Source organism: Coffea eugenioides, chromosome 9, assembly GCF_003713205.1.
Source record: "Coffea eugenioides isolate CCC68of chromosome 9, Ceug_1.0, whole genome shotgun sequence".
NCBI lineage: Eukaryota > Viridiplantae > Streptophyta > Magnoliopsida > Gentianales > Rubiaceae > Coffea > Coffea eugenioides.
Window position 1 is genome coordinate 37,374,903 of NC_040043.1, and position 17,801 is coordinate 37,392,703.

The 17,801-nt window shown below is 34.7% G+C and overlaps 1 protein-coding gene across 1 annotated transcript; it reads right to left on the minus strand.

The window, feature by feature from the left end:
- Positions 1 to 8,267: 8,267 nt before the first annotated feature.
- LOC113782504 lies at positions 8,268 to 10,096 on the minus strand. Its single transcript, XM_027328396.1, has 4 exons — positions 9,587 to 10,096; positions 9,217 to 9,538; positions 8,872 to 9,073; positions 8,268 to 8,751 (listed from the first exon to the last, which is right to left on the minus strand). The coding sequence occupies exons 1-4, from the start codon at positions 10,094 to 10,096 to the stop codon at positions 8,268 to 8,270; spliced, it is 1,518 nt and encodes a 505-aa protein (XP_027184197.1).
- Positions 10,097 to 17,801: the final 7,705 nt, after the last annotated feature.

Below are 17,801 nucleotides of genomic sequence, written 5' to 3' on the forward strand. Positions count from 1 at the left end.
TTTGCACAATCACCAGCAACCAAAATTGTCTCATTCTAATCAGTATGATCAAGCATTTTCCCTCATCGTCTCTTAGGATTGTAAAACAAAGCAAGAGGGGGAAAAAAGAAGTTTCATCCTCAGTATGAATTTGAAACCCTTTCAATTTTGCATTCGCGTTGGGGCGTCGTGCCCTGACTCCGCAGCTTGATTTCAACAGTCAACCAATCTATTGCTCAGCTAGTCACCATGCAAGCAATGTTTTGAAAATCGGACCGGACAGGCCGGTTCGACCGGTTGAACCGCGAACCGGCCATGGCACCGGTCCGATTCTATTCCATTGTTGACTTTGCCAGAAAACCGGTCAAAATCCGGTTGAACCATGAAAACCGCCGAACCGGATTAAACTCGCGGTTTTTTGGTTTTCAACTTTCCCCTCCCCTTTTTGTTTTTTTTTTTTCTTAAGTTTTGCAAAATGCAGCTATCAAGATTCAAACTCAAGACCTTTGTAATAGAAAACCAATGTATCAACCGTTGCACCATCACATCTTATTAGTTTTTTTTGATAACTTATTTATATAAAACAAATACTCATATTTCTTTTTTCCATTTTTCTTACAAAATCTCATCCTCTAATGGCTCTTTTTTTTAAATTTTCAACTCTTTCTCTCTCTCTTTATCTCTCTCTCTCTCTCTATCCTCTTTTCTTTTATCACTCCCTTTTTAATCAAACCTCTTTATTTTTAATTTATTGATGTTTTCTTCTATCTTTTAATTTTGTTTTTGTCCATTAAATTGAAAAAAGTTAAAAAAGAATTATTTTTCTTTAACCCAAATTATTTAATGCCACAACCACTCATTTTTATCTCATTTTTTGTTTCTTATCAAGTTTACATTTCTATTTTCGATTCTCTTGACTTCCTTCGAACTCCAAACTTCCTTTTTTAAATTGCAATCTCTAAATCCCAAAACATAAATTAAAATTTAAGTTCACAATGTCTAAATTCTCATAGACGTGAATTTTGTATAAATTCAAAATATTGTGATATTTTTGGATTGGATTTAGATATAATTGAAATTGAGATGAAATTTATTGTTTTAACTTATAATTTAAAATTTTTATTTTTAAAAATCCAAGTTATTAAAAAATAGTAAACTTTTCATCATATAAAGTATTAAATTAATCCATTACATGTCTTATTTTGTGCATATATATATTTATATAAATTATTTTTTAAAAAATTCATTAAACCGGGATTGAACCGGTCCAACCAATTGAACCTCGACCCTTTCACTTCACCAGTTCAATTAACGGTCCGGTTTTCAAAACATTGCATGCAAGTACACATGCATAGCCTTGACTACGTAACACAATTTTGGCACAAGGAATAAAAGTGGCAAAAGTGCTTGAATTTTAAATAACGTAGAATTAACAGGAGATAATACCACGTGTTTGGAAAATTGGCCTACATATATTGGTTAGCTTTGAATGAAAAAGTTATATACAGCATGGCCTCCTCAGCTTTATTAGATACACAAGTAACATTACTCGTGCGTGGTCATTACTAGCTTTGAATTGATTCCTCAATTAGGGGTGTCAATTGAGTTTTTTTATTTGGGTTTTAGAAGTCCAACGACTCACAAATTATATGGATTTTTAGGTTTTGAACTTTCGGACTTTGGACTCATATTAAAAGATTCAATCTTAATTCATATTATTATATAAGTTTCAGGCTCAAATCGGATTTGGTCCAAATTCATAATTAAATATATAGTTATATATAATATATGTTATAATTATGAATTAATACAAATTTATATATAAATTATTAACATTTTATGTCGTAATATGTATAGTTGTAAATTATAGATATTATTATATATTTTTTACATATGTAATTATAGTCTTATATGGGCTAAATTTTAATTGGGTCTAAGCCCAGTATTTTTTAACCTCCGCTCACATTTAGTTCGGGCCTAATATTTAGACCCAAATTCTACTCGGCCCAATTAAAGTTTTGGCCATATTTGATAATCCAATTTAATACTTAAATTTAATAGATTCAGATTTTAATATGTTCAGACGCATTTAATAACCAAAATGTGAATATCTGAATTAATTAAATGGCATTAAATTTCTTAGGCAAAACTTTCTCCCAAAAATAAGTGAGAAGCCATTCACTTATTACTGGATGTGATATACACATAAATATATTTGATTTAATACTTAATAATTCAATAATTTAATGGATTCATATTTCAGATTTTAGTTTTCAAATGTAGGGTCTGTTTGGTTGGAAGTAAAATGTTTTCCTTGGGAAAATATTTTCCGTGGAAGTAATTTTCCATGAAAATCATTTCCCTTTCATCATTTTCAAGTGTTTGGTTAGCTTATTGAAAATATTTTCTTACTTCATTTTTCTGGTGTTTGTTTAACTTTTGAAATATTTTCACTTTTATTTCTATCTTTACTTTCTACACATTATAACTACATACTTCTTCCCATGCAAAATAAGAAAATTTATCTCATTGTTTAACTTTAAAAAATCTCGGAGAAATGTATATATGAATAAAAAATATCTCCTTAAGCAATAAACAAATTGCTGGCCATTTAGTGTCAAATATCAATCACATGCAATGCTTATTGTGACATATATCTTGCACTCTCACTGCTGAAAATTTCTCTAGAAAAGAATGTCCCTATTATACATAATTAATTACTAGCATAGGATGAGCAGGATGAGGTTTTTTTTTTATTTTGAATATACTAGGGGGAGGGTTGGGTTGGTTGGGTGGTGCGGGGGAGGGAGTGTAAGGAAGAGGTCTTGGGTTCGAGTCCTCCTGTTTACACTAAAAAAAAAAGAACATACTACAAGATGTTTTCAGTAAGTTTGGAACATACTACAGGCGGGATGCATGCATTTCGGAAAACAACTTCAGTAAGTTTGGAAGAGAAGTTGTTTTCCATAAGATGAGTGAAAATATTTTACATAGGAAAATGTTTTCAGTAACTTTTGTGCAACCAAACACGGGAAATTAGGAAAATATTTTCCTGGAAAACATTTTCACCCGAAACAAACGGACCCTTAGTTTTATCAAATGCACCCTTAGGCTCAGTCAGCTTTTTTTTGGGGTGAATGGGCTGAATTCAAACTGGTCCGACTCCATTGATAGTGCAATTATCGACCATTCGAATTCAAGAAATGAGAAAAGTCAATCGTGAGTCAGTAGGCACACCATATTCATACATTGTCATCGTCAGCCTTAAGTGGCTTCTCCCGAGCAAGTTTGATATTTATGTATGATCATGCTGTATATATGTACCATTAATTGTGTTGTGGTGTTCAAATTGCTCGGCTATTTAGAAGACGAGTGTTACATAAGATACTTATAATTTCTTGATGGCACCATGAATTATGATATGTTTGGTATGATAAAGTGTTAGCACAAAAATTCATGCAGTGGAAGTAAAATTAATGTCTCAACTTTTTAATACTCAAATGAAACTTTCTATAGTAACTAAACAAAGAATAGACAAAGCCGCAAGGCTTGCTTTGAACAATATAAAAAAACGAAACTGTTGTTCTTGATCTCAAAAGCAATAAAAAAAAAAAAGAAAAAGGGCACGGGAGGTTATTCAATCAATCTATTAATTTTCCTCAACCACAAATGGTCAGACTTTAAGTCCTTAAATAGAGAAATAAACAATGAATCCTATTCTAATTATAATACCAAAATATGACTTAACTCTATTTCCTAAACCAACTTTGACACCAAATTCTAATCTAATTACCAAATAATAAATATAATTCTAAAACAACTAAAATTCTAAATAGCTTGGTTTTTTTTTTTTTTGTCAACATAAAGTACGTATGACTGCATGTTTAGCAAATAAAACCCCACATTATGCACATGCATAATTGTTGTAAGATAAAATTAATTTAAGCACTTAAACTCTTAGTACCATCATGATTACCATCAAATCAAGTCATTAATCATCATCCATTTTGACTTAGACATATATACGTATATACTATATATATATATATATATATATATATTGTTTGATATTCAAGAGACCTGTGCGTTTTGCCAAAGTACCAAGGTCAACTTTAATTTCTTTTTTATTCTAGGCTCCTACTTTAATTTCTGTTCCAACCTATGATTAATAAAATTATTCAACCCACAATAATTTAGCACGCTGTATCTGTCTTAGATTTCATGCAATAAGAAAGGTGTTTCCCCTTTGTCAATTAAACAAAGGGAAATTTGCCAAATTGGTCCCTAACATTTACACAAAAAACTTTTTTAGTTCCTAACATTTAAAATTAGCCAGAATAGTTCTTAACATATAAATTATGATCCATTTTAGTTCTAATGCTCGTATTTGCTCATTTCTTCGACTAAAATAGCACACCTCTCTCACGTGGGCATATTTTCAAGGGCAAAACTGGAAAACACAAGCTTTTCTCCCCTTTTCAAGGACAACATTTTCGCATATTTTTCTTTCCCTATTCTAAAATTAAGGCTTTTCTCCCATTTTGCTTCTGGTCATGGACTCTTTACTAGCGAGCTACGCCTCTTCCGATAAAGAACAAGATCAAGAACAAGAAGATAAACCACAGCTCTCAAATTCCAGATCCGCTGGATTTCTCTCCTCACTGCCACCCCCAAAATCTTCATCATCTTCTTCTTCCTCATCCATCTCCTTTCCACTTCCCCCACCCCAATCCCACCCCCCAAAGCCCCTATCTCGTCGTCTTCCTCAACCCTAAATCCACATAAATCTAATGAACTTCAAGAAAAGAGAGATGGACAGTAATTGCTAAAAAATCGAGAAAGTTCAAGACTTTTGGCATCGCTTCCAAAACCATCGTCATCTTTGTTCGCTTCGCTTTCTTAACCCAAATCATCTTCCATGTCATCTCTTTTCTCTTCTTTTCCGCTGCCCACCAAAACCCACAATCTTGATGCCCGGGCTTCGCCTCCTACACAATCTGCTAGAAATAGGCTGGTGATGGTTCCTTGGTGGTCGGATCACACAGCTTTAACGAAAAGGTGACGGAATCAAGCTCGCCGGGTTTAATGGTGGTGGTTCCTTAGGGGATCAACAGCAACAGCCACATCGCTAGGGGGACCAAGCCTCAAATTGACGCGGGTACTTTTTAGTTTGAGGAGAATATACTGAAGCTGCAGCAGCAGAAGCTTCAATTCCACATTTACACTGAAAACAATAGTGTTTTCCAGTTTTGCCCTTGAAAATATGTCCACATTAGAGAGGCGTGCTATTTTTAGTCGAAAAAATGAGCAAATACGAGCATTATGACCAAAATGGATCATAATTTATATGTTAAGGACTATTCTGGCTAATTTTAAATGTTATGGACTAAAAAAGATTTTTGTGTAAATGTTAGGGATCAATTTCGCAAATTTCCCTTAAACAATACAAGTTCCAATTCCCCAACACAAAAGACAAAGCTTACTACTTGCACAAGCAGCCAAAATTGTCTCGTCTAATTGGTAATGCTCAAGCCTTTTGCCTCATCGTCTCTTAGGATTGGGAAAAAAAAGTCATCTTTGGTATGAATTTGAACCCTTTTATTAGCAAAAATAAAAAGTAAAGAAAAAAGAGTAAATCTTATATACACTGATAGTACATACACTATCACCGTTGGATTCATGACACATGTGTAAAACTTGAATTTCAAATTCAAATTTTAGATGGTTGTCATTCATCCAACGCTGACAGTGTATGCACTGTCAGTGTAGGAAAGATTAATCCAAAAAAGAATTTGAACCTTTTTACTGTTGCATTCGTGGAAAGATATAGTATCTTAAGCCCGCAGCATGATTTCAATGAGCAACCAATATATTGCATCCTCAGTTAGCCGCCATGCATGCAATGCAAGTACATAGGCATGGCCTTAACTACGTAGCGTAATTTTGCATCAAAATTAAAGCGATTAAAAGTGGCAAGAAGAGCTCGTGTTTTAAATAATACAGAATCAACAAAAGAGATAAGATCATGTGTTTGGAAAATCGCCCTGCACTGCATATATTGGTTTGCTTTGAATGTACACGTAACAGCATGGCCTCCTCGACTTGGGAATTTCCCATTGTTTTGAAAACCGGATCGGACCGGCTGGTTTGACTAGTCGGATTCCAAATCATTCATAGCTCCAGTCTGATTCATATTTTAGATTGATTGGACTCAAAAATCGATAAGAATCGTATGAATCGAAGTGAACTGTTGAGCCGGCAATGTTTTTTTTTTGTCTATTAAATTGAAAAAAAAAATTTAAAAAAAAGAGTAGGTTTTCATTAACCCTGAAGACTAATTATTAAATGCCAAAACCACTCGTTTTCTTCTCATTTTTTTGCCTCATATCAAGTTTGCATCTCTATTTTCTATTTTCAAACTTCTTCCAAACTCCAAACTTCTTTTTTTTTAAAAAAAATTGCTATCTCTAAATTTCAAAAAGGTAAATTTACCAAATTGGTCCCTAACATTTACCAAAAATATTTTTTTAGTCCCTAACATATAAAATCAGCCAAAATTGTCCCTCACATTTAAATTGTGATCCAATTTGATCCTAATGCTCGTTTTTGCTTATTTCTTCGACTAAAAATAGCACGCCTCTCTCATGTGGTCATATTTTTAGGGGCAATACCGGAAAATACATTTCATTACAGGTTGAAAGAAGCCATCTTTCCTTCATCTAATTGCCTCACTAACCCATTGAAATTGAAAAGGGAAAACACAGTAGCAAGAAATTAGGAAGAAGAAGCTGACCTTTGAAGAGTAAAATGGATCCAAACGAGCGATGTCTTTGTGGAAAGGAGCCTATCATTGTAACTTCTTGGAAACCTGCAAATCTGAGGAGAAGATTCTATGGTTGTCCAAATTATGGAGTAAGCTTTCTAGAAATTTCAGGTCAGTTTGGGTTTAGGATGTGGGGTTAAAATTTGGTCTTGATATCTAATGTTCTTCGTGCATTTTACGTAACTCGTGCTTGTGGCTTCAAGTGGTATGACCCACCAATGTATAGTAGATATGTGTCAATAATACCTGGTCTATTAAGAACAATCAACCGGCTATAAGCTGATCAAGAACAGAGAATCCGAAGAGATAAATTGCTTTGGACTGCTTTGGTTGCCTCTTGGATGTGCACTTTGCTGCTGTTAATAAGCTAGAATTAAACAAAAATTGGAAGACAGTTAATTGGTGGGTCTAACATGTTGTTTTAATTGTGTCTGGCTTTATCAAAGGCTATGAATCCGAGAGTATGTAGCAGTATCCAAAATATGAAGAGGCTTTTTGTACCTACTGCACTTTTGTTAATGGTTGTGTAATAGTAACTGTTGCACTTTTGTTAATTATTGTGTAATAGAACAGGCTCATGTTTGTACCATTTACAATTATGAATGCAAAGCTGCATTTTGGTCAATTGATTGTCGGAAAGGGAAATTTGCTAATGTAAAAGAAAGCTGATGAATGACCATGTCTCTTAACATTGAATTTGAAGACAATAAGCTACAGAATTTTGTAGCAAATGTTTGAAGCAGCCAAGATTCTCTTTACAGCAGTGCAAAAAACTAATAGCAAAATATTTACAGCAAAAACTAACAGCCAAGATGCTCTTTACAGCAGTGTAAAAGTTTTAGCTCAAGTCGTAATACATGAACTATAATATCCCAAAAGCAAAACACAACATAAAAGTTGTAGCTAAAGCCACCAAAAGATGCTTAAACAAGCCACTAGCACTTCAATTTTCCTTTTGCTTTCCACTGATCTTCGAAGATTCATGTGCCTGCCCTCGAGAAAGCTCTGCAACAGTAGAAGTGCACCTATCTTTGGTGTGACCATATTGGTAGCAGATAGAGCACTTGCACTTCCCAATATTCTCCACCTTGACAATTTTAACGAAGGCTTGTTAGATAACATAAAGGTAAAATATGAGTATTTGACAAGCAAAAGATGTTTATGATACTCACTGGAATACTTGCAACAGTAGAATAGTTTGATGTAGATTGTTGACTTCACAATGGTGCATCTGCCATGAGATCCTTAGACATCTGAGTATTTGACTTGGAAACTGGAGGTGTAGGTCTAACAAATCCATGTGAATCAATCTCAGCAGAGACATTTTGTGTCTGGCTTGGACACTTCCTACTATTGTGGCCAGTCTTGTTACATTTTCGACACTTATACACCATTTGTCCAATTCTAGATAGCTTTTGCTGCTGCTTATTTTGCTTTTTACCTGTACTGGTTCATCTGGCTCCCTTCATCTAGCCTTTCGTGGTCTACCAGGAAGTTTTATGTTCTCAGGAGGTAGCACGGGCAGCATGTCAGAATTTTTCCACATTTGCTCAGCATTCATTGGGTTTATCATGGGTTCATATGCCCTCATGTAAGCTTCTTTGGAGTAGCAATCATGTACAAACTTTTCGGATTCCTCTCCAGTGTCACAAATTGCAACAATGGCATGTGCACAAGGAATGCCATTAAGGTCCCACTTTCTACAACTACAACATCTACTAATAAGGTCCACAGTATACCTATCACCATACATGCACCTAACTTCAAATTTCCAGTCCTTGGAATGGCTAGGAATGCAGTCATTTGCAACAAGCTTATTTTTCTCCAACTTTTTCAGAATTTTAGGACATATCTCCCCAGTGTATTTCCTTATCCATTCCCTCTTTTTTTCCATTCTAACCATTAAGTAAAATCTAATGGTCTCCAACATGTTAAGAATTGGTTTCTGCCTAGCATCAAGGATTATGGAGTTAAAACTTTCACACAGATTATTCAACAAAATATCACATTTTACACTTGTTTTAAAATGTGATCTTGTCCACTCCTTTGGATAAGTATGATTTACCAACCAATTGTAAGCACCTTCATCAAACTCTTTTAGTGACTCCAATCCAGCAAATCTATCCCTATAAGAAGCTCGTGCGACAACCCATATCCTTTCCTTGAGAGCTAAGCCTAGATGTTGTTTTTTGAAATTATTATACATGTGCCGCAAACACATGCGATGCTCAACCCCTGACAGTACGTCTTGAATAGCTTGAACTAGCCCCTCTATAAATGAAATAAAAAATCAAACCTATATTACTGTCACTAAGTATTATCATAACAACAAGGCTGATAAAGTTAGTTATATATTACCTTTTGCTTGTCGGTTATAAATGCCCAAATGCTTTCATCAATAATTTCAAGATCACCTTTTAGCTCTTCTCCAAACCATTTCCAAGAGTTCTTATTTTCAGTCTCAACTATGGCATACACTATCAAAAATAGATGATCATTTGGATCAATACCAACGGCTGTGAGAAGAACTCCCTTATGACAGCCTTTTAAGTGACATCCATCAAGACCTACAACATATCTACAACCCTGCAGAAACCCTCTTTTACAACCATTTAGGCACACATGGAATCTCTGAAACTCATCATCACCCTCATTATTCTCAGTTGTATTCATGAACACATTAGAGTTAGGATTTGCCTTTTGAAGTTCTTCACAGTAGCTCCAAAGTTTACTGTACTAGGACATGACATCACGATGTATCATCTCTTTAGCTTTTGCCCTTACCTTATACCCCACATTAGGTGCGATACTAACTCCCAAGTCCTTGTGGACCTTTATCATAAAATCACCTACATTAAAATTTGGGTTCAGTCTAATGTCCACCAAATACTTGTTGGCCAAATATGTCACACTTGCCAGGCCGTGATAGGTTGTCCTACCACAAGTGTGAGTCAGCAGCATGTTTTTTATTTGGAATGTCACTTTATCACTCCTAACTGAGCAATATATGTTCCACATGCATCTCTTGCTTCTGCATATGGCTTTGCATCTGTTTGAATCATTTTTCTTAAACCTGATTTTCCTTCCATACTTCACTCCATGTGATTTTGCAACATTGATAAAGTCAATTTTACACTTGAATAACAACCCAAGTTCAAACTTTGGGTCATCCATCTCTGTTGTAGGATTGAATACCCTAAACTTCTTCTTGTCCATATCCTTACTCCCTCCTTCATCTCCAGAACTCTCATTGCTGTGCAGCCCATCATGTGATGAATTATCTGACTCTTTCATACTACACTCATTATTCTTCTTCATTAACAGCAGTTTCCTGTACCTTTTCTTTACCTTTTTTTGCTGTCTTGAACTGTTTTGCAACATTAGTCCAATCTGCAGGTATTTCACTAATAGATTTCATTAGCTCTTCTTCATCACTTATAGCATATTCGCTATCATACAGACTCTCGGGATCACTTGAAACAATATCCTCTCTGATCTGCTCATTTTTTTTAATGACTTTTTACCTTCAGCCTTTCTATTGGATGTCTTTCTTGACTTAGTTGGTGCTCTTCTTTCTTGTCTGCCTTTGCGATGTCTTTTATTTCCATTACCATCAATTTCTGTAGCTCCATCAGTTGCATGTTCACCTACATCAGTTTTTACAGCTTCAGCAGTCTCATATTCAGCAGCATCAGGAGTTTCATGTTCAGCAGCATGAGTTTCTGTAGCTCCTCCAGTCTCATGTTCACCATGCTTACTTTTGTTTTGGGTTTGAGATGCACTTTGGCATGATCCACTCTGGCCACTAACACCACTTTGAGCAGCAATATCTTGATGGCCAACATCCTTTCTCCTCTGCTGCATTTTCAATCTTTTTGCAAGTGAAGTTCTTTTCTTTGCAATTTGTTTCATTCTCTTACCAGTACGTGAAGGAGTTCCTCCATCCATGTTAGCGTCTTGAAAACCACCATCAGTAGCAAAATTAGGTGTGGCCACATGTATAGAATCTTCTTGAACATTCTCTGGTATGGCCACATGTACAGATTCTTTGCCAAGATGCTCTGGTGTGGCCACATGTACAAATTCTTCATTATTCCTATTACTATCATTCCTTCTTCCTTCTTCATCACCAGCAAAATGAGGCAGATTATATGTTCTTCGATGAATGAAGAACACATCAACTAACCCATACATCATCCCTAATTTAGCCAATTCAGCAGCATCCTCCTTCTACAACATATACACTAATCCATCTGCCATATTCCTACCAGGAATCAGGTAGTAGTAACCCACTGTATAAGGCTCAAATCCAAGGTTGTTAGCTACTTCGTCCAACTTACACAGAGACCATTTTTCTAGATTACAACCATCAACTATGTCAACTGAACCCCTATATAATCTCTATTTCCTGTATCTCTAAGTTCACCTCCAAAGTGTATACAAATAGAAATATGCATCTCATTGGCCCCTGTCAGCCATTAAAACGATAATTACTTTGGGACCATGACAGAAAGGTGGAGCCTTTCATAATAAAAATTGGGGACCACAGCAAAACTAAGTAAAATAATGAACAATCTTCAATTAATTAAAGCAAAATACAGTCCTAAGCAAGATTCGTCAACAATTTTTAACCACATTGGTAAAAAAAAAACTTACCATAATCCATTGTGAAGTTTCATTTTCCCGATTCATTCTGCATCTTTTCAAAGATTTTCTTCACGATTTTCTGGCCAAACCTTCAATCATTTTTCAATCACACTCTACAGCTTTGTCTTCGTCATCATCGTCACTAACATTTCCAAGTTACGATTGTTAATTAGGGGATGCAATTTAGGGTTTCTTGAAACTGTAATTTGAGGGAGAAAGGTGAAAAGGGGGTGGTGGTCCCCTATCCTTTTACTTTCAAACGATAATGAAATGTATTTTTCGATTTTGCCCCTAAAAATATGACCACGTGAGAGAGGCGTGCTATTTTTAGCCGGAGAAATGAGCAAAAACGAGCATTAGGACCAAATTGGATTACAATTTAAATGTAAGGGACAATTTTGGCTGATTTTATATGTTAGGAACTAAAAAAGTGTTTTTGGTAAATGTTAGGGACCAATTTGGCAAATTTCCCTTCCAAAAACGCGATTTAGAATTTAAACTCGCAATCTCTAAGTCCCATGATGTGAATTTTGTATATATTTAGAATATTGTGCTAATTTTGGGTTGAATTTAAGTTTATTTTTTGGTAAATACAATTGATATTGAGATAAATTTATTTGTTTTAACTTATAATTTAAAAAATTTATTTGTGAAAATCCAAGTTCTTTGAAAATATTAAACTTTTCATTATATAAAGTCTTAAATTAGCCCATTGCATGTCTTATTTTGTGCATATATATTTATATAAATTATTTTTTAAAAAAGTCATTGAACCAGGGTTGAACCGATTCAACCGATTGAATCTCGACCCATACATCTGGCCGGTTCAATTAATGGCTCGAGTTTCAAAACATTGGAATTTACCCTTAATTAGTCCATGTAGTAGATATCTACAAGAAGTCAACTTAGGCTAGCTTGCCGCCAGCCACCCTTCAAATTTAAAGTGACAAAATATTCAGTCTACTAGTACACCACACGGTCCACACAGATTAATCAACAGTCAAGGATTCATCAGTTTATTTGTCATTACTAGCTTTGATTTCTCAATCATTCAGGAAAGTCAGCCATGAATTAGTAAGCGGGCTATACTCACATATATATCGTACCTTGTCATTGTTAGGCTCAAGTAGACAATGGAGTGACTGCTCAACTTGTTTGAAATTATGCAACCCTCGTGTTATGGTGTTCAATTTCCTCATCTGATTAGAAGAAATAGAAGTGTTATCCAAGGTACTTATTATTGATGATACCATCTCATTGGACTACATCCCCACATTATTAGTTGTCGCAAGCCACAATTAATTAAGTAGTTAACCTCTTAGCAACAGCAACAAAACTACTCGATAAAGTGTTTTAATGATATCTTTGTTAAGACAAATAATGAAGTTTTAAACTTGCTCAATTATTTTAGAGAAGATATTAATCCGTGGTTTAGTGGAGGCGGACAATAATGAGTTGCAAAGGATGGGTCACAAAAATTCGTTGAGATCTCAGTTGTTTTAGAACGATATTTATTAGGTAAAAAAAATTATGGATCCTGTCACAAAAATCAAATGTGAAGTATTCCAGTGTTGTTTCACTTGAATTAAGTGCACATGTCACATTTCCAGTGTCAATATATTGGTCCCTTCCTGCTCAATCTTCTCGATTGCTGACATTGCAGATTGGCAATACCCAGTGGGTCGACACGAAACTATGCAATATTCCCTAAATGCCGTGTGTGTTTGTGTGTGCGTGTTTTTTTTTTTTTGATAAAGTACTATTTTAAATATTAATTAAAATAACTATTGTAACACTTTTTATGATACAATATACATAAAATAAAAAGATAATTAAAAATAAAAAATATTTAAAAAGTATATTTGTGATGCATGTAAAATAATTAAAAAGTGTTTGGAAGGACTCGTGATTTACAACTTTCATCATGGGATGAAGAAGCAACATACATTTTTTTTACGGTAATGATAACATTTTTATAACATAATCTATTCTAATCTAGAGGAGGAGAATCTAATGATTTTATTGCATGTAGAGTTCGAACCCTCAATTCACAGTTCAAAAAAAGACTAAGTCCCTTTTTTTTGGCCGCTGAGCCAAAAGCCCGTGGTTAGGAAGCAACCTACTCTGAGGGGTATAGAATGTGATAATGAAATGTTTAAGGTGCTTAATTACAACCAGCGTGAGATCAGCTAGAAAAAGTAGGTTAGGGAACTCACGCGTGAGACTGCAACTAGAGCACAAATGCGCAAGATTCCACTTGCCCAGTTGCGTTCACAATGGAAATCCGCAAGCAAGATTCGGTAGCCAATCTCTTTTCACACGGAGCCGGCTCATTTGGTTTGGCTAATACTCAGCTGCTCGAGTGGTGGAGCTTCAAAAAATCACCTCTACTTTTGCTCTCTTGCTTTACATTTTAAGTAAATCTTATATGCATTTATGATGTATATTCTATCACGATTGGATATAATATATATATATATAATTTGAATTTAAAATTTAAATTTGGATTATGTATCATGAATCTAATGGTAAAAGTGTATACACTATTAATATATAGAAGATTAATCATTATATTTTTCAAATCATTTCTGAATTGTTGTAAATAAACGTTGTTCTTCTTTCATTGAACATATTAACAATTTATCATGTTTACATATATCAGTCTACTTTTCCTCTCTTGCTTTAAATTTCTTTTCAAGCCATTTTCTCAATTATGGTAAATTTTTGTTTGGATAGTGTATTATTTGAAATATTATTTGGAATAATTACTATAGCACTTTTTGTGATGTGATGTATGTGAGATAAAAAGATGATAGGAAATATAAAAAGGTAGGTTGGAAAATGTGTTTGTGATGCAAGCGAAATATTATTTGGGATAATTTTGGTATCCAAACCTTTTATCACTTTCTATGTGTCTCTTTTCAAAAAATTGGGTGAAAATATTTTTAACCATTATTTTGAATCGAATCAATCGCATTAGACATTATATAATACATGTAGATAATGTTGAAACTATGCCAAAAATGCATTCCTCTTTTGGTACAAATAGAAGTCATTTTCTATCACATTTTTTTCTTCTTCATTTATAACTTAAAGTTTTTTCTAAAATTTAATGGTCCATCAATTAGCCGACTGAAGTGTGCTGAGCCACCACCGGTTCAATAAGCTTAAGTGGGGGTGGCGTCAACCAACCAAATTGCCTCAATCGAGGCCCCAACCAAGAACAGTGGGACACCCAAACATTCCGAGGTCAAACGCACCATCACCTGCCAGGTAGGACACCCTTGTCATCCCACCTGGCAACTTCTTGATCAGTTATCTGCCACTGCCTTTTTCTTCGCCATGTATCCTTATTGGTCGAGGGTTCCTGGATAGTGCAGTGCTTCCTTATTCTTAAAAAATTCAGAGAATGTAACTGTATATATGTCTGATTTGGTGGTTCGCTCTCCAATTCTTATACAAGGTTTTTTAGACTTTCGCTCTCCATAGTGTAGATTAGTATAAAAATAAAATAAAATTTTATCATTACAAACACACACACACACATATATATATATACCTTCATTGGGATTTTGCTCACACAATTTACTCATACATCATTTTGCTTACAGTTTACATGGATCCCTTTGAAACGTGCAGATTTTTTTTTTTTTTTTGCGTACATTATAGAAAATAGCATCAAATTTTTTCTTTTCATTATATGCATATTCAATGGTCATATTTTTAGATATGAAATTGTTGTCTTTTGTGCAATTTTTTTGGTTGTTTGAATTAGTCATTAAAAGAAATTTTTTTAAAAAAATATATTTTTCAATTACATTTTTATCTCTTTAATCATATTCTTATTTCATTTCACATATATCACGTTACAAAAAGTCCTATATTGTTATTTTAAAAACTTTTTACCAAACATTACACCCCCATCTAGTTTTCTTATATTTTTAGTTTTTTATTATAGATTGTGGGGCCAAAGGCTCCCCTGCGGGCCCTACCTGCCTATATATATATAAACACCAACTTATGATCTTACTCTCTTGAATTCAATACTAATAATCGATTACAAGCATTCATTTGTTAGAAGATGGGAAACTGTATAATCAAAGAATCATCCACACAATGGGGAGGGGATGATTGGGGCTCTCCCTCGCCGGTGCCATCAGAGGCCAAGAAAACCGTGTTTTCTTCTAGTGGGGTTGGCCAAGACAATAAGTTGTATGCGAAGCCAATGAAAACAGAGGAGGAGAGTTTTCCTGGAGGAAAGAAGGGGGCTAAATCTCTTCCTTCTTCTGCCACAGCAGGGGCAGAGGTGAAGATCAAGATCACGAAGAAGCAATTGGAGGAACTTCTGAGTAAGGTGGATGAACAAGGGAAACCGGTGAAAGAGGTTTTAGCACTGTTGCTCAACCTTGGTGACGGAAATGAGACACATCCAAGGTCCTGGAGGCCTGCCCTGCAAAGCATACCAGAAGCTGAGATGTAAGGGCAGGTGTTAATTAGGTCCTGTAAAGTTTGTTAATTGCATTCGTATATTTGTTATGTCCTGTAAAGTTTTTGATTAGGTTCTGAATTCAGATATAGAACAAGGACCTCTCAGCCTCCATTTATCTCCATTTTGTCGCCACTTCCTTGATCCCAATGGAAATGGGGTGGAAATGGTTCTTGGAAATTTTGGCCTGCGTGAATAGGAAAGTAGTTGAACATGTTTCTTTTTCCTTTGATTATTTTCCTTGTAAATCTTTAATTGAGAGTAAGTTACATGAATCAAAGACTATAAGCAGCTAACCTACTCTTTCGTCCTTTTTTCCTTCCTTTTGGGATTTTCTTTTTTTTTTTTTTGGGTGGGGGTGGGTGTGGGGGGGTGGGGGCGAGGAGGGTGGAGGTGTTATACTACAGCTATTTTATCAACAGATCCAGTTAATGCAAGTGAACTTCTGTTAACTATTTGTTTACGTGTTCCTACTCTCTCTGCAAACATTTGATATTCTTAGATCTTGGATGGAATTATGGAAATTAATAAGTTTAATACATGCCTTGTATTATAGTATTAGTTACTACTATGTAGTATTAATGAGTTACTCCACTTTTAGCCAAATCAGAAGACTAATTCATTAACCTTATTACTGATGAGACTAATTCACGTAGAATTGTCAAACTTTGCTCATTTGACAATGATAAATGTGGTTGTCATTTTTGTTAGTCCGCCAGAGGCCTGATTTATAATTTACCTGTTGATTTAGACGCTGGAGATATTGATCCCTACAAAATATTACTTACATTTTTGCCTCGCCAATCTGAGTCTGAGACCAAGGCTCTTGTCATGATGATGGAAACAGTGAATAACAAAGAATCGTCCGGTTACACAACAACACTCTCTTTTTCCTTTTCAGATATTTTGTGGAGTACAAGTCTTAAAATTTTTATAAAAAAAAATTTTTTTTTTGAAATGTGGTACGAGGAGTGTTTGTGATACGAGTAGTAGGATCATCACTATCACGTGAGAGGATGTTTTCGTTTTGTCCATTTAGGTAGGGCGAGAGCTCGTGCCAAAATATTTGAGAGCCTTTTTAACACCAATTTATGATGTTCAAGATTCCATTGGAATACATGAAGCCGTGAAAGAGATGGAGTTAGATGAAATTAAGTTTGTGAACGTCATTTGGAGCCTAGAAGCATATCCGCGTGGCGATCCGCGCACGGATCCACCTTGGATCACTGTGGAGCAAAGTTTTCTTCTTGATTTGTCTCTGCCTCGTATCTGACTACCAATCTAGTCATCTACCTCGCATATTCCCGTCAAACTGATCTTAGGGTTTTTAATTTTGTTTGATTTCTTTTGTTTTGCTTGATTTTTTTTTTGTTTAGTTGGTTAGTTAGTCGTTATTATGAATAAATATGATCAGTTATGTCAGCTATTTGAGCCATTTAAAAGTAGTTAGGAAAATAAGTGACTAAATCTTTGTCCAAATTGGATTAGTCTTAGTAGTTTAAATTTTAACTATAAATAGGTTGCTTCTGTTCCATTGTAAGACACTTGAAGAAATGAATCAATAAAAGTGAATTGTTCTCCTCTTATGGAGTTCCTTAACGAAACGTGAGTTTCTTCTTGAATTGTATCAAGTACTTGTGATGTTCAAAGTAAAATGATCATGTCATCTTGTTCTTTCAAATTACTAACTAATCCACTAAGTTTTTAGAGACGGGTTCTCTTTAAATCTAGTAAGATATTTATTGTTCATAACTTTGTCAAGATAGTTCCTTCCTACCTGATCGACTTAGTTCTTCAAAACAGATTCTCACTGGGTTGAGTTCACATCAATTTGGCTAATCAATCCATTTAATTTTATTTTAATAC